Raw genomic sequence first — 18,610 nt, 5'->3', positions numbered from 1 at the left:
GTCATTTAGACTTTTTAGATTAAGTAAAAAGTTAAAAAAAAACTTAATAGCTTAATGACTAAATGATTAAAAATTTTCATTAAGTTAAAAAATAAACAGACTTAATGATTTAATTAATTAAAATTAAGTCATTGAGTTAGAAAAGCAAATGACCCCTCAGTTGCAAATGAGCTTAATTGAAATTGACCAAGCTATAAATGATTTTAAGTTAAACAAGATCGATACATTTGTTATGAAGAATTGCCAACACTCAAAAAACTTAACTAGATGTTCCTTGTCATGTTTTTGTGCTTCAATTAATTAAATGTTGCTGGATTACTTATTACCTAACTTGATTTCTTTTACGGCGTATTGAATAGAGTTATGCTTTTTGTACTTTGAATATTATACAAAATCATTCTTAAGAGGAAAAGAGACTAACAAGACTCCTAAAATTTTATACAAAATCAACTCTTTTTTATTATTTTTCAAAGATTGCTGAATAGGTAAGTTCAAATTAATGTCTAAATCTACATCTCTTTTAAAATTCGAATTCAAGTAATCAAACTAAATAAAACCTTTTGAAAATTAGTAAGTGAAACCCCTCTTATTGCCAGGACTCATAGGCCTTGTGATTGGAGAAACTAATAAAAAGGTTAAGAGTCAACATGTGCAGTGTACGTGTAATGCGGATTTAGCTGAACTTTTGAATAATATTAGGGTTTGTACGCCTAGCTAGCCTAGGATATGAAGAAGCATTTAGATAAGTCGTTTTCGAGGTTACTTAGGCTTTTGAAGCATCATCATCAAAATCCCATCTCAGCCAAAAGGGATCAACTTTTCAACCGACCTTTATCTCCTTTGTTTGAAGGCGATTCAAGTTGAAAATCCCCATACCCATTGGTTGGAAAGTTTCTCAGCCTATATCTCATGGCTCATCTCTAGCAAGATTTGGATTTTTTCTCCCCGTAAGACTTGCACAATCACCATATGCACAAAATAATGATTTAGATACTGATCAACATGTCTAGTCATAATAATCTTTTTATGCCCTTGATGTCATCAATTGTCAAATCATGATACTTAAGCAAAGCTTAATTAACGTAATTATTGAGCTCAAAATAATATATCATGTGGCAAAACATGTCTAATGTCAACAAATCTACACGTTTAATTACCCAAAAAGCATGCGGCAAATTGTTAATTATTTCATAACTTCATATCTAATATATCAATAACTACAAACAATAGCTGCCCTAGCCCGGTAGTCCTCACGTCAACAATCAAATATGAGAGCTTTTCAGTTCAATGTTCTTTTGAACAGTACCTTTAAAACAGATTGCATTATTGTAGGAAAATCTCTGTAAATTAATAATGTACGGACCATGAAAAATCTATTAATTTAAAAAGGTATTAATTCATTGCAAAAAAAAATTAATTAATTGATAAATAAATAATTTATTAAATTATAGAGTGTATATCCAATTGAATGAACATACATTTTAATCAACTAAAAGTTTATTATATTTGACCAATCTAATCAATTAAAAATGAATTAATCCACTAAATATAAATTAAATCAATGAAAAAAATTCAGAATTCTTGCAATTTCAGGATTCAGCCGAGGAACTTCAAGAAGTAATAAGTAAAAATTAGAGATGAGATCCAACTATATTTAAATTTCAAGAGAAAAAAGTAACAACAAAATCATATTTTATTTAATAAAATATCATAGCAATAATATTTGTAATTTTTATATATTATTAACTTATGATATGAATGGGTTCACAAAATTGTACAATGATTTTCAGAAAAATATTACCTTGTTAATTTCTCAAACTTATGAATTTAGCTCTTTAGCCCAAGTCGGGACTGCAAAAAATTATTACATAATAAAGATTATTAATTTACCGAGCATTAAATTATAAAGGTTACAATACTATTATTGAGGTGCGTGAGTAAATTTTTTTCTCCCTCATTTAGGAGTTGGTTTCTTCATAATTTTAATATTATTAAAAATTATTCATAATAACAATAATAATTAAATTATATATCCCTATCTTGTAGTAAAAATCAAGAAAATTTCATCAACGGGAACCTTATGGTGGGATAAAATTATGATGGCGATTAAATAAACTCATACAATGAGATTGAGGACTTTTTAAATTACATGTAATGTAACTTATAATCAAAAATAGTACGTGAACCCACATTACATACTATTTATGATTGTGGTTGGAACTTGCATTAACTTAGAAGTTTGCCAGACTTTGAATGCAACAAAAGGGCGCCGGCTTGGGTATCATCACTGCGGTCTGCGGGGCTTCACCCTCATTCATACGTATCCCATGCAGTCACATCAAAACGTTATGCCCAAAACGTCAACAACGAATATCTCGTCAGTCGTCACCGATTCGATGCCCTCTGTTCATCATTGACCATCAAACAGTTCCCCCCATTCCATTCCATCGATCAGGAATAATTATCACCCTCCCTCCTCAATCTCAACCAACTTAGTTAATAAAATTATTATTAATTCATCGAGATTTGCGAAAACACACTCGCACGTACACATTCTTTTGGAGCCTTCTTGACTTTTATCTTTCAGTTTCTGGTACGTATGAGTTTATTCGGAGGCTGCTTTTGCCTCCAGTCCATTGCTAGCCTTAGCCTAGCTGCTGCTTCGCTGGCATTTCGCCAGATAATTAAATTAAATTAATAAACTAATATAAAATTTTCAATCAATTGGTCAAATAATTCTTGCTTGAATTGCACTCTTTTTTCTGTATTTGGTGGTTCTTCCATCAATGGAGCGTTGAAAAAAAAAGTTGTTTAATACCGAAAATCAGGAAGAAATTTGAAAAAAAAAAATGAAACAAAGAGGATTGAGATTGCGGGCGCCGGATGTATTAGAAGCTCAGCATTAATTCCGCATAAAGGGAAAATTCTCCTTCCTCTCTCCTTGTAAAATGCATCTTTTATCTAATTTAGAGAATGCTATTAATTTTTTTTAAAAAAACTACCTGCCAAGATTTTTAATCCGAGAATTATGGAGATTTTACATTTTTAAATTAATTTTATTAACTTATATTAAATCAGATATTTACAAATTATTATTATTAAAGACATTTATTGATTGACAACTACCTAAAATTATTAGTTTATATTAAATTCTCATAAAGCACTATAGATTTTCTATACCCTATAATATTCGAGAAATGTCTATTTGACTCACAATTTTTTTATAAAAGAGAAAAAAAAATGCAATGACCTCTACTCAATTATTCTTGATTGAGGGAGAAAGTTGAGCCCATTAAAAGTTACATAGACTTAAATTTTAATTTCAAATAAAAAGTCGTTTAGATTTTGGGCAATGATATAGTCACAAACTCTTGTACAAACTTATTTTGCACAAATTGACATAATATTAATTCATTAATTGAATTAAATATCTCTTGGCCCACATGATTTATTTTTATTTTTTTATATTTTCATTCAATCAATGAATTAATGCCACATCAATTTGTGTAAGATAAATTTGTACAAGAGTTTGTAGTTATATCATCACTCTTAGATTTTACATACCTATCTTTTCGTAGAGATTTTTCACTCAAATTTTTTAGCATTAATTTTTTAGCAACGGAGTTAAATTGACTTGAGCGGCAAAGAGTAAGCGATCAGTTACAACATTTAAATGTTACTTGTTAGTTTAAATTTTTACTTTATTATATTGCGGAAATTGTTTTACAAATAGTTACTTCAGAAGTTCGCTTAAAAAATTCGCTCATCAAGCAGGAAAAAAAAATGGACTCCTACAATTAATGGAGAATGAGACCAGGCGATGATGAGCTGTTCACCAATTGTATTTGCAAGAGATTAAACAAATAGGAATGTATGTTAAAATGATGGTCGGGTTGATAAAATCCTACGGTTGACAAAAGAGAATTAAAGTTAGAATCTTACGCACACGGTTAGAGTTGTGGAAAGGGGCTTTAATTACCAATATGCTATATTTAAATGCAAAAGATTATGTCAGGATTTTGAATCAAACGACTTCTTAACATGCAATTTTAATAAAGGTGATGGTGATCGATGCTTCTTATGTTGTGTTTATTTGGTGGAGTGGGAGTGAGGAGTGTGGATTTCTCTCACTCCAGCGTTTACTTACTTAAAATGGGGAGAGATTGGGAGTCTCACTCCGTGGGCTCCACCTATTTTTGGAGTGGGGAGTGGGAGTTAGACTCCCATTGGGGGAGGTGGGAGTAGGAATCCACTCCCACCTCTCCCACCTCTCCCATTTCTACCATTTTTTTTATTTTATGTTTTATAATTAATAAAATAAAATAAATAATATTATATTTATTTGAATAATAATATTATATTTATTTGAATAATAATATTATATTTAACTAAATAATAATTTACATTGATTCTAAGTTTAAATTATTTTAAAATAATATTATTATATTAATAGAGAATTAATAAATATAATATTATTATATTTATTTTAAAAATAATAGTACTATATTTATTTAATATTAATAATAATAAATACTTTATTCTAATAAAATATTAATTTTGTACTAATAATATTATATTATTATTTTATATAATAATAAATTTAATATAATTATATTAAATAAAATAAAATAACATTTCATTTTATATTAAATTTAAAATTAATAATTTATTGTTCATAATTAAGAATATTAATAATTATAATAAATTTACAAATATAATAAAATAAATATTATTCATTAAATATATTTTTTATTAGTTTTGTAATTAAAAACTATAATTCTTTAAATAAGGATAAAATTATAATTTGAAACTATTTACTCCCAATCCAAGATAAAGTAAACACATAAATTGGATTCTGATCTCCATTCCATGCTTTTATTCCAGTGTAAGTAAACAACCTACTCCCACTCCCACTCCACACTCCCAATCCTAGGATTCCCATTTCTCAGGATTTCCAATCCAATCCAAAAAGTAAACGCTACCTTAACTTCTTTTTATTTCGAGTGTTTGAGATTGAGGTTGGACATTTATAACTTAAAAATTATAATATTAAAATATTTAATAAATATTAATTATTATAATTTAAAAGTTTTATTGACAAGATTTTTCACTAGTATCATAGAAAATATATTAAAATTTATATTAATTATATATTATTAATTTTTATTTTATAATTATAGTTTTTTATCCACAACAGCTGTAGATTAAACCTAAATGAGCCCTTCATCTCCATGTATATTTATATACATATGATTTTTCTTAATAAGTAAAAATTCATTAAACCAAACACAAATACAATACAGATTCCACTTTAGTAAGATACACATCTAGATCAACTACAGAAATAAGTTTGTTATAATAGATAATTTGTTCAACTATGGCGGAGGATGAAGATGATAATGTTCTCAGCTGGTATCCTCCATGATGTTCTAAAACAAAAGACACAGATCCATCGCATGCACGCCAAAATCTGAGTAGAAGAAAAAGTTATAAACGCAGTTGGATATTCAACTTGACATTATTTAAGAGTCTCAATTCGGTTAACAAGTCAATTTTAATTGATGCGTCGTATCCCGAATAGCGACAGACAATGCAAAGCTGGTGGCTACTTGTATCAGATTGCTTCCATGCTTAGTCAAGATTTTGTTGCGCGATTGAATTTTAACGTTAATTAGCAAACGAAGGAACATGGTCTTGCTTGATCGGCACCATAAATAAATGATGGGTCAATCACGTTAAGCGTTGTTAAAGGTTAATGATTCATTAAGAAAAGAAAAAAAAAACACACACACACACACATTGAGATTTAAGATACATTTCTAAATTTAAGAAGAATTATGCTAAAAGTTATTCTAAATCCATATTGCTTTCAAATTTTTTAAACCACAACCTGAATTTTGTTTGAGTAAACATAAATATGTAATAACAATTAGAAAAAAAAGAAATTATCATTTAATTATTTAATATTTTTTTATATATATATCACTTTACCATCAAATGTTTTGATAATTATTTTTTCACTTAATATTTCAGTTTTTATTATTGTCACATAAATATTTAGGAATTTCAGTATGTTAGTATTTTAAAAAATTTCGTGAGGTATAACATTTATAATTTTTTCAATTGATTATTTTAGATATATGAAATAATTAATCAGTAAAAGCATTATTTCTTTGTATTCAATTAATTTTTATTTTTAATTTAGAGTGTTAAATTATACTTGCGCGACTTATGGGTAAAACAAACTTTTATTTTAAAAAATTATGTTAACTTTAATGATATAATATAATAGTAAAATAATAAAAATTATAATTATAAAAAAAAATATTTAATAATAAAATAATAAGTCAAAAAATGATAGATAGTAAAACAATAGTATTAAAAAAAAAATCATCAAACATAAATCTAACAAGTAAAATTTTCAAACGCCACCCATCAATAAGGAAGCAGAGAAATAATAATTGGAGAGAAAGATATTTCAGTAGAGGGCCCACCAATCTGTACGGCTAATTTGAGACAGCCCCCCCCCTCCGTAAATTTAGGTTCGGCTGTCTCCTATCTCCATTATTTTTCCATTTTTTAATATTATTATTAATGCCCTCGAGCACCGGGCGGCTCTTTCTCTCTTCCCCCCCCCCCCCAACTTTTATCATCATTTTTTTCAAAATTTTTTAACTAAATTATTTTTTAATTAGATTTCTTGGGTTTTTTTTTTTTTTTATATTGAATTAAACGGGAAGCTCGATTTCTCTCTGTCACATGCCTAAGAGGATCTTAACATGTCGTATAGATCTTCCCACATTACTTACTTTAATCACCGACCATATTTGATTTATCTGGCTTAATCATATCTAATGATATCTATTGAAATATATAATGACTACATCCAATGTATTTAACTGATGATTTTATCGTCTCATAACATATACTAATATCAATGTAATGATATGTGTCCTATTAAGGTAATGATCATAACAAATGTGCGTATATATCGATGTTCAATTCTTTTTATGCTTGTCTTGTAATAAAACGTGTTTATATTATGATCAAAATGAGAATTAATACATTATTAAACATAAATTCATCTGCACTCTATTACCTTAAAACGTACGATTATTAGTTAGTAACTTAAATTTCAACATGTCGATTGAAAACAACGTATCGTCAACATCTTTATTAATCAATAGTGTGATTAATTGAAGATGACTTTTGGTACTAAACATGCAAGAGGCTTGTAATTGGAGTCTAGATTGAGAACAACGTATCATCAACCTCTTTATTGATGATTAATACTGTAATGAATGGAAGATGACTTTGGTATTGAACACGTAAGCGGTTTGTAATTGAAGTCTTTCACATCGAAACTATATCTCGTCTCATGTTACACGTGTCTTACATATACAAATAATTTTTCTTTAGTAATAAAAAAATACAAATTTATGCACATGTGCTACTACAGTAAGAAATAACTACTTATCTAACAATAGAGAGAAACAAACACTGTGAATATGATAGTAAAAGTTGGGCTAAATTTTAGTTATATTAAGTGGGCTATATTCTTTTATCCAAAAATTCCAAACCCAAGTCCAATTTTTTTCTTCTTTCTTCTTTCTTCCTTTTTTTTTTTGGGGGGGAAAAAAAAGAGAGACTTTATTTGTTTTTAGTATTTTTTTTAAAAAAGAAGTAAAGTAGAAATGATAAGGTAAAAAAGAGAATGGCATTACCGAGGCAAGAAGAAGAAAATTAAGAAGAAACAAGAAATAGTGAAACAGTAAACGGGGAGTAAAAGAAAAGACAGACATAAAACAAAAGCAAATACTACAACCTCCAACAACACATGCCTGCTTTTTCCCGTATAAAGATAGCGGCGCTCTGAGAGTCCCCCTTTGCAAACACCCACTCTCCCTCACAGCACGTCCGTAGTACGCATAGAAAAGAGCCGGGACTGAAATGCACGCGCGAGTAGATATGATGTTCTTCAGCATCCACGTTTTGCAGCCGCTGCTGTTAATGCTCCCCAGAGTGCTAATGCTAATGCTTAATGCTTGGTACGCACATGACGAGGCTCTTTTTTTTGTTTTTGTTTTGTAGTGATGGTGATATTTTTGTTTATTTTATTTTATTATTATTATTATTTGTAAAATGAAATGCCTCGAGCCCTGTGTTTAGTTGTAGCATGAGTGTGTGTGTGTGTGTGTGTGTGATGCGGTGAGTACCGGGCTCAATAAAACCCGCGAGATCTACTTTTTGTTCTTTCGCTTTCTCCAACACACGTCTCCAACTGTCTCTCACTCTCTCTTCACGCGCTTTTCTTTCGTGCTTCTCCACTCACCCGTTGATTACGTGAATAGTGATACCACCATTTCGTTTCCATTCCTTATTTTGATGCTAACGTTTACTTTATGTAACGAGAATGTGATGAAATAAGAATATATTAGGAATCCGAATGGATTGGAATAAAAAAATATATATATAAATAAAATTTTAATATTTATTTGATAAAAATAAGTAAGAATGAGAATGTGTTGAATGTCAATAATGTATTTATTTAGTAAAATAAATGAAAATAAAAAAAATGTGAATGAGAATTAATTTATCAAAATATTCATAGTATTAAATAATATAATTTTCATTAATTAGATATATATATATAATTATATTAATTAAAAATAGAATTAATAATAATAATAAATGATAATAATGATAATATTAATAATAACTAAAATAATAAATTTAATAATAATAATAATGACATTTAAAATAATAAAATTAGTTGTGATTTAAACGAGGATAATTCAGAAAATATGAAAAAATTATAGGAATACAAAAGTCAATTCAAAGAATGAGAATCCCTATTCCCAAACCCCATATTCTCATTCCTAAATTATGTAAGACTCATACATTTTATTCACATTTGCCAAGTAAATATGTATTTCATTCTCATTCTATAAACCTTAAAGTAAACACACTATTAATACTTTATTTCATTTTTGTGATTAGAAAACAGATCGTTAATAAATAATTATCATTTTTCAAATGTCTCAAACAATCAATTTATATGCAAAAAGATCACATTTTTTTATTAAATTTAATGTTCTTTTATTAAAGTACTCGTTACACAAATTAATTGGATTACAAATTAGTTTTTAAAATAATTGATTGACGAATAAAAAAAATTACACATTGAATAACAGAAGATATATTGATTAAAAATAAATAAAAACGAACAAAATCTAACTATTATCTTCCTTTGGAATTTGATGGCGGTACCGTAGTTAAAATTAATAATCTTCTTTGTAAAATTGTCTTTAAAGAAAAATGAGTGAGAACACGTCGGCGCGTGGGATAGAAGCGGAAGTCGCGTTGGTGCCAGAACTGGGAAATCCTTAGTACGACTACGAACACTGCATTACGCTAGGATGAGCAGAGCGTTACACGTGTCATAATCTTTATGGCCTAAGAAAACAACACAGATGTGAGTCACGGTAGGTCGTTCTAGATCAGCCTTTTTATTTATTACTCTTTTTTAGCTTTTTTTGGGGCATGCCAAGTGGCAACTGTCAACGGCTGTTCCATCTACATTCTCTCCTCAAACTCCTCGGCCAGTCAGCCCTCACTCCTTCAAAAAAAAATTTTAAGGTTAATTTCAATGCGGCCATCAATTTTTTTAATTTTCTCAAAATATCAAACGGCTGACAAATTCAAACAATTTTTCAATAAAACCACTTAAAAATTTACAAGTACCTTATTTCGCAGCAATATCAAAATTTTAATTCAAATTTCAACATAAATGTTTTGACACATAATATGTCACTTATTGAATAATTAATAATTTTTGATAAATTTTAAGTGATTTTTTTTTTATAAAATTTTAAAATGTGTAGCACAACTCATTTTATAATGAGTTTTAATAAATTTTTTACACACACATATATTTATATATATTAAGATGAAAATGTGAACAAAACTTAAATCTTTGTTTTAATTCTTACATCTTTCAATATTTGAACTCAAATAAAATAATTTAATAAAATTACTCGAAAATCTCTGGATCAAACCCAAGTGACAATGAATGCTTAAGGAAATTCGGTATAGTTTGCCACTGTTATTCTTTTGGCCAAACACTAAGGTATGTTGACTGTTGAATAGAGGATGGTAGGGCAATTCTTTCTTTCCATGTGACTAGCAAGAAGGTGAAGGTCTAGTAATGAAAGGTCACTTTCTATCAGACGACTCTAGTCCTATCTTTCTAGTCTACACTCGTCTAGTTTTCTTCAACATAACAGCTAATTATTTTGATTTTTCTTTTTGACAAAGAACTTGAAGATGTTCACCATAAGGTGAGGATAGTCCCATATAGCAAGTGATGGAATCAGAAATATAATTTGGGTCGTTGAAATTGTAAGTTTTAATTAGAAGTTAAATGTATATCCGTCACACACATATATGTGTGTGTAGGGGGGAAACAAGCCAACCTCGGCTAGAGGGCCAAAGAATTTTTTTAAAAAATTAATAAAAATTTTAATGTAAATAAGCAATTATCAATATAATATAAAATATTGAGTATTAAAAAAACTTTTTTTACGGGGGCGTGGCCCATGCCTGTCTTTTAATAGATTCACATGTCTATGTGTATACATACATACATACATACACGTAGTCACTAGTCAATATATTTTTCTCGCATACATTTCTTCGTTCATGATTCGATATTCTGGTGTCCTAGGCATAGAGGAACCATACCAATCCATCCGGAACTTGATGGTTAAACTCTTGTCATTTTTTCCTAAATATGATACATAACTCTAAAAAATATCCTCTCTTTTTAGCCTAAAAATGATATCTAACCCTAATTTTTATGCACTCTCCTTACTATTAGCTTGCATTGTATAAATGTTTTATGCTCCCATATTAGAGTATATGATCTTCTTGCCTCCTCTTCTCTCATTTTCTTTCTATCTTTTAGATAATTAACCACTCTTCATTTTTTGGAGGCATTTCTATTCTCCACCTTCATCATTTTCCTCACCATATCTTTATTCATAGTCTTTATTTTTATTAACACCAAACATTTTTATATAATTATCTAGTGTGTTATTCATCTCGAATAATATAAAATCTTATGTAACCTCTTATTTATATAGTAAATTGGTGATTATTTGCTCTTGTAGACGTATGAGCTTACCTGAGGTACCCAATTATACTAAGCATTCTGTGAGACCACTTGAGCTATCTTCCTAGTACATTTTAGCTACTCATGAGCACATATTAGTCCAATATATCAACCCCTTATGAGCTCTACTAAGCTCTTCTTATTATTTATCATATGACTACCTCAGCTCACTATGCATGTTAATTTTAGCTCACTACCTACTGTACCTAAAATAAACTACCTACTCTAAAAATTAAATAAATAAATAAACTCAAATTTAGCACAAGCTTCCTTTAAATATAAATTTATTGGTTTGAATTAGATTTGAGCTAGATTAAGTTAGAACTGCCAAATTAATTTGAATTAGATTCTAACGAAAATTTAGTCAACACACACATATGCTCTCAATAATACCTGAAAAAAATACATTCACTCGCACTATCCTTTGATAGAGGAAAATTATTTTGAGTTGCCGTACTGTTAATAATATTGAAAACACCAATTCGACCACAACTTAGTGCCCATTTATGTTACTGGTTATTACAGTAACATATGGACGATTTGCAATGCCGAAAACTTCGCTCATTGAGAATGTTATTTCATCTTCAGTGCATTATGTAAGTCCCCACTCCCCAATATCCCAACCACATGTATGTCAGTACAATATTGCTGAATTTAAGCAGAAGACAAACCTTTTGGGAGCCTTAGCTGGATTTCCCCCATTTTTAGGCCTGGCAGACCCAAATTATAGGTGAGGCTGGGGTGAAGCTATGGCTTCCAAAGAACCAAATTTGCTTGGCTTTAAATAAAACACTAAAAATCCTAATAAATTGCTAGGAGTAGAATGGTCCCTTTCCAAAACGACAAAAGTTGTCATTCAATCATAGGACAAATTTTCATATTTGGGCAGCTAATAAATTGTTGAAAGTGATGGGCAAAATGGCAGGACATGGAAAAATAGGGGAGATCCCCATCTCTTCTATGCCCAATCGAAGATTTTGCAAGTCCTTTTCATAATAAGTGAAAGCTTTATGCTTCAATTATTTAAGACCTAGTGAAAGTCTATGCTATATTCTATGACCTAGTTGCCCTATAACACAACATTAGGATGCTTAGACTGTGCCCCGGAAACATTACGACATGTAGATATTGTCCAAGTTAGGACTGTGATTTCTAGTCTATTATTGCTAGCTATGTCTTTTGTATTTTCTACTTTTTCTTCTTCTAATAAAGAATCAAAACAATTTATATCTACATCTTTTTCTACAGCTAAAGTTTTCTTTTCATGTGGTAAGATATGTGTTTCGTATTTAGGTTGAATAAATATTGATTTTTTTTTAAAAAAATTACTCCATTAGGAGTTATTAGTATATTATACCATTATTTCCTAGTATAAAATTTAATCCTAGAATAAATTTAGATTCTTTATTGATTTTCCCCCCAATTTAATACAATAATTGAGCGGCGGCTTGTGTATGTATGAGTTGAGTTTTATGGAATTTTGTGGCCCAAGATCAGATGGGTGAGCGTTAGGTGGGCTAGTTCAATAAGCAGCCCAAACCTTACCCAGACATCACACTCTTCACGAAAGCTCATGGTTCGGCCTAACCACAAACAAGTTTAGTTTTGCAGTTTTTGAAGCTATTAGCACCCCCGTCCCAAATCCTCATAAGCCCTCTATTTTTTTTTTTTATATGAATATCCATTATGATATAATTAAAAAGAAAATGGATCTTCTACTTATTCTAAAATGGATCTTTGTGGAGTTGCATTCTTAATTTACATCATTGCCTTCTAATAGGCATATTCATTACCATCAGAGAAGAAGACGTGTGTATAAAATCCCTCTACAGTTGATGCATTAGCTCCCATTGCCATGATCACTCTTGGATCATTAGATCATTATCAATTACATAACAGCTCCTTACCAATTAAAGCTATTTACTACATTTTTAAACCAAGTTTCAAACTTAACTTACCCAAACCCACATAAGAAGGGGAATCACATTATGGATTTATTTGCTAAACCAAGTGTTTCTAAATGTCAAACAACTAAAGCAATATCAATACAAATGAATAGCTATTGTTTAACAAGTAATTGAATTATTTGATTCAACTATCTGTTATCAAAACAAGTTGTTTTGACGACAGCCGATTCCAATGGAAAGCTAATAATACTTGTAGATATATGAGAGAAGGATTCTGAAAATTATTTAGTTTAATTTCTTTCTCTACATAAATCCTAGTCCGCATTTAGTTAGAAGAAACGAAAGGAGAGGAGAAAAATAAAACGGAAAGAAGGGAAAAGAAAATTAGAAAAAAAAAGAGTTAATCTCAATTTTATTATTTAATTTATCATTAAAAACATCATTTCTTTCCTCTATCCTCCTCTTTCTTTTCATTTTTTTTAAAAACAAACATGTCAGTTACCCTAAACAAAACTTGTGACTATATTAAGTATAAGACCAATTCTTTCTCAAACGAATAAACCTCAAAAGTGTAAGCAATATAATAAGAGGAAATAATAAGGGAAGCAAGTGGAGATGCAACAATAAATTTAAACCTGTAGAAAAATAAAGATATAAAAATATAAAGTGATAAAATGGAGCGAGTGAAGGCACTAGCGATATTAGGTGGTTCAGCAACTCCACCTAAGTCCTGGTTAAACTTCCAGTTGCTAATCAAACCTATACACAAGACCTGATTGGCTTATGAGAGCTAATCAAACTGTTTCAAGGTACAAAAGAAAGTTTGACTGCCAAGGGGACAAGCAAAAAATACCCACAAACTTACTTTTGTCATGCAGAAGTAAACCACCACAAGCAGCCATTTCGACATTAAGCTTTACCAAGTTTGATCGTATCTGCCTGCTGACACATTTGTTTTGTATTGCCACCTTAAGATCTGCCATCACTTGTTATATTTTTTTTAGTCCCTCCCAAGATCCTATGAGAATAAACAATCAAGCAAATAATAAGTAGAACAATTAATGGAGAAAAAAAATCAACCATACATCAGATGAAGAGAATAATTTATCGTAATTCGTCTTAATTGGACTATTTCCACGGATGACAGAAAAATTCACTATAATGGCTATAACATGTGATAGAGTGTAAATGTCAATAACTCAATACCACAGACATCTATCCTAACAAAATTAAACGTTTCCGCCAATCTCCTCACATCTTTCTAGAGAATGAACCTTGTACATACGTGTGTTTGTGTGTATATTAGTAAACTTTGTCAATTGACAAGTTTGCGAGTAACTCTAATTCCGAACCAAATACGATTAATAAACAGGGACACATATTCTACATAATTGATAATCGTGTCATTTCTTATCAACTAAAATCTAGTAATTAACTTCAGGTCGTGCCGTATCAAATTAACAAATGCCGTCACAGAATGCCACTACTCAACCATGACTCCATCAGTGAGAGCAATTTTGCTGTGATTACTATGAAAAATAACCTTTAAATACTCGAAAGTGTTAAGAAGTTTATATGTTTAAGCTGTCTGCCAATGACAACCCGTAACCCTAGCTATTTTGTAAAATCTTTGACAAGTCAACATTAGGACACATAATTTTATCTCCGATTTAACATATTTATTTGTTTTAAAATCTTGCTTAGTCTGCGTTTGCAATACAAAAATTAATTTCCATGTGCAAGCTGACATTTGTTAAGGGTTCAATTGTTGACTATCAAACGATTTGATGCGAACTGTTGGCCAATAAAAGCTCCCTTAGGACCACTACACCTTTTGTGAAAACATGCTTAGAGAGAGAGAGAAATCTAGGGTTTGTGGTGTAAAATATATTATCATCCAACAATAATTGATTCATTTCTATTATTTATAATGAGAAAATTATAAATTAATAAAATATAGTTAAACTAAAGACAAGTTTGATTAGCCCCATTTCCATGGTCACTTCGGTGAAATAAAGAAAGCGTAAGATAGGTGAGTTGAAGTCTATTTCTATGGCTGTGGGTTTCAATGCTGGATGTATACAGTAATTATTTTATATATTAGATATGAGAAGACTGTAATAACATGTGTTATTGATTTTCGTGCAATGAAATTAGGTAGATCTTGTTTATTATTATTATTTATACGTAGATCTCCGACGATTAGTTGAGACTTGAAGTATTTGATGAATTCGAACTTTGAAATAATCTTCATAGCAAACTTCCAAATCATCTAAAATTGTATTTATATATGCCAAATCACTTGAGTTTTCAAACCTTTCTAAATTTATCTCAATAACGGAGCAAAGAAATAGATTTAGTTGTTGCCCACCCCTTACCTTAAAAAGCACAAAAAAAAAAGAGTAAACACAATTTTTTTCCCTTAAAATTTGGATAACTTGACAAGATCAAAACTAAATACATGTTTTATATGAACTTGACTAGCCAAAAAAGGTTGTGACTGGTGCTTGTTAGATAATAAGAATGCACGGGTAATTAATTAGTAATTGTACATTATTGTAAGTGCACATGCGACGTTAAGATTTTAGAAAATTAGTACAAAATAAGGTTAGTAGTAATTGGATCTACAAACATTCTTGTAATATGGATTTAGATTCACTGTTGATATCATTTTGAGGTGATCTTTGTATGATTGTCATTTGATGTTGTCGTTGGATACGAAATACATGTAATAAATACAAATGTGATAGAAGAATTAGAAAGATGATCACAAAATAAGATTAGCAAGTACGGTATCTAACTTCAATAAAATATGAAAATTGATTACGTATTTATGGTTTATTTGCAACGTTGCATGTAGGAAAGCTGGTATCCGCCGGCTATCACCGATTGTTGAAAAGTTACTCAACTGCCGTTTTGAAAAAAATTGCAAGAGAGACAAGGGAGCTGTCACTTGCGCAAACACAAGAAGCAGTACTGGTCTCCATTGAAGCGATTGACTTGAGAGTAACCAATAAATTAATTTATCGATCGAAGAGTGAAGAAGAAAGAATCCAAATGATAATTAACTTTTTATTTCCCTATAGGAAAGGGAAATTTCTAATTAAATTTTTTTGGAGCGTTCATTTAGAAATTCACATCCATTTATAGAAAAGAAAGAAACTCATTATCTTTATCTATCTATATTTTCTCTAAGATTATCAACAAACGAATTAACACTGACTTTAGCATCAAATTAAAGTCACTTTTATAGGTACAATCACAGGAGTTTGGTGATCAAGATACTAGGCCATTTTTGGTAGGAAGAAATGATAGGAGAGGAAAGGAGAGGAAAGAGGGGGAGAGAAAATGAGTGAAAAAAAGGATCAATCTCATTTTCATTGTTTAGTTGGACGTGAAATTCATATTTTCCCCCCTTATTTCTTTATTCTCTCTTTCTTTTCTCTCCTCTCCTCTCTTTATATTTCTTCAAACCAAACATGCCAGTGGCTTAGAGGGTGTCGATTCATGACCAACAAGTAAAATTGCTTCAAAATTCTTACTTTCATCTCTATTTAATTTCTCCATTCCTATTATCTTCGTTAATTTCCCATGTTATATTGCATGTAAAGTGCATCTTCTTACTCACGGCAATTAATTTTTCTACATGATTTATTTTTTTAGACATAATAAAATGCAACCCCGCAATGAAGTAAATCGTTATCACCAAATATTTATTTAATAAAATTCTATAAATAAAGCTGCGTTAAATCTGTTCTATAATTTTTTTAGTGAGAGTTTGAACTCAAGCGTTCACATAAAGAAAACTTTTTAAAAGCTATTCGGCCAAACCTTTGCGAACAAAGTAAATTGTTATTATCATTATTGGCTTAGATACTACATGTCATTATCAACTTAGATACTATATATCATTAATTGCAAATCATGTTCTAATTAAGTTCTAACCCCATCTGTAAAATTGTATCCGAATGAAAATTATTATAGGCATTGGAATAAATTATTTGTGGCGCATATAATTCCCTTTAGCTATGGATACGAAGTCAAATTTAACATATTAGATTGCTAAATTAAATGCGGTCTAGCAATTTTACAGTTGGAATTCAAGAACAATATAACATCATTTATAGTTTCAATTATCTGTATCAAGTGGAGAAGGCTAGAAACTTACAGAAAACGAAAAATTATAACTATATAACTTTTGTACAAACAATCAATTTTAAACTAGTCTAACAACGGCTGTAAAACTGAAAATTATTTATATTTATCACTAATGATCAATTACCAATTCAATCTCTATTTTCAACAATTTAAACTAATAAATTGACTTCTCTTTCTGTTTCCATTCCAACCCTATGAATCTGCATGGCGAAAACCTTATAGTGTTATTCTTGTGCTCTGAAATTGTCTCAAGCTTTGGCGACCAAACTTGATCTCTTGATCCAACCAACTGATCATAATGCTTCTTCAATTCTGGTGTGCTACAAAGAAAATGATCACCACTTGCATTATCACAATTATTACCTAATGCACTTTCTTTGCCTCGATTGATCAACCTTATTATAAACTCTGGCACAACTTTGATCAGCACCCTACCATTATCACCCTTCAAATATTCAAAAGGACTAGTCTCACCGAAATTAATAGGAGCCGCTGCTGCTGCCGTGGCCGTGGCCGTGGCCGCCTTCGCCTTTTTGTTAGGGCTAGTAATTGAGCATAAGCTTGTCAGAGATGAAACAGATAAAACACGACATGCAAACATATCAATGGGAAGAACAAAATAGGTTTGGCCTGACATGAGCTCGTCGTCGATGGCGAGAGCGGGGATGGGATGGCCAATGAAGAAGGAATCCGCATGGCAAACCATTTTGTCCGGTGAATCGAACATGATCTCTCCGGCGATGTGTTTCCCGTTGAGGATCCGTGTGTTTCCTTCCCAAAAGATCAGCTTCACTACCGAAGAAGAAGAGCTTGAGTTTGGTTGAAAACACGGAGAAAATGAAACCGAGTTGCCCATGGTTATTAATTCAATTTTCAGAGAGAAGTTCAGCAGATGAGATTTGAGATTGAAGGAGATTTGACATTTATATATACACAAAAATTAAAGGAAAAAAATTAAAATTGACTTTAAGAGAAAGTCTAGGTTTGTTTTAGAAGAGTAAGCAACCATGTTTGAGGGGGGACGGTGGTCAGTTATGACGGCTTTGAATCTCTCTGTCTGTGTGATCTCTCTCAATCAACTTGTTTGGCGCATTTATTACAAAACAAGTGCCGTTGGACATTTAGACTGTGTAATGAAGAAATCTTATCTGAAAGTCACCATATTTATCACTTGAGCCTTAGCGTTACAATAATTTTACGGCAAATCAATGAGACCTCGAAGTTTAGTTTAAAACATGTTCTGGGTTTAAATTGTACACGGAAAGAAAAAAGAAGGAAATTTTAATAGAGAAAGGGCTGATAAAAACAACGACAATTCTGTTTGTAATTTTATTTGTACAACAAATGACATAATTTATTATGAGTAATGGTA

The 18,610-nt window shown here is 30.3% G+C and overlaps 1 protein-coding gene across 1 annotated transcript; it reads right to left on the bottom strand.

Moving 5' to 3' along the window:
• Positions 1-17,316: 17,316 nt before the first annotated feature.
• Positions 17,317-18,184, bottom strand: LOC18050780. Its single transcript, XM_024191591.1, has 2 exons — positions 17,874-18,184; positions 17,317-17,780 (listed from the first exon to the last, which is right to left on the bottom strand). Exons 1-2 carry the CDS (start codon positions 18,092-18,094, stop codon positions 17,393-17,395), a joined length of 609 nt encoding a protein of 202 aa, XP_024047359.1. The 5' UTR covers positions 18,095-18,184; the 3' UTR covers positions 17,317-17,392.
• Positions 18,185-18,610: the final 426 nt, after the last annotated feature.

The sequence above is a fragment of the Citrus clementina genome, unplaced genomic scaffold (assembly GCF_000493195.1).
Source record: "Citrus clementina cultivar Clemenules unplaced genomic scaffold, Citrus_clementina_v1.0 scaffold_2, whole genome shotgun sequence".
In the NCBI taxonomy this organism is placed as follows: domain Eukaryota; kingdom Viridiplantae; phylum Streptophyta; class Magnoliopsida; order Sapindales; family Rutaceae; genus Citrus; species Citrus x clementina.
The sequence above is the reverse complement of the archived record's forward strand: the minus strand, read 5'-3'. Positions and strand labels throughout refer to the sequence as shown.

Bases quoted from the DNA above. Each gene is read 5' to 3' on its own strand.
- LOC18050780 (XM_024191591.1), bottom strand. From the start codon at position 18,094: ATGGGCAACTCGGTTTCATTTTCTCCGTGTTTTCAACCAAACTCAAGC. The intron at 17,781-17,873 runs GTCAGGCCAAAC...CTCAATTACTAG, and splicing joins GCCATCGACGACGAGCTCAT to CCCTAACAAAAAGGCGAAGG.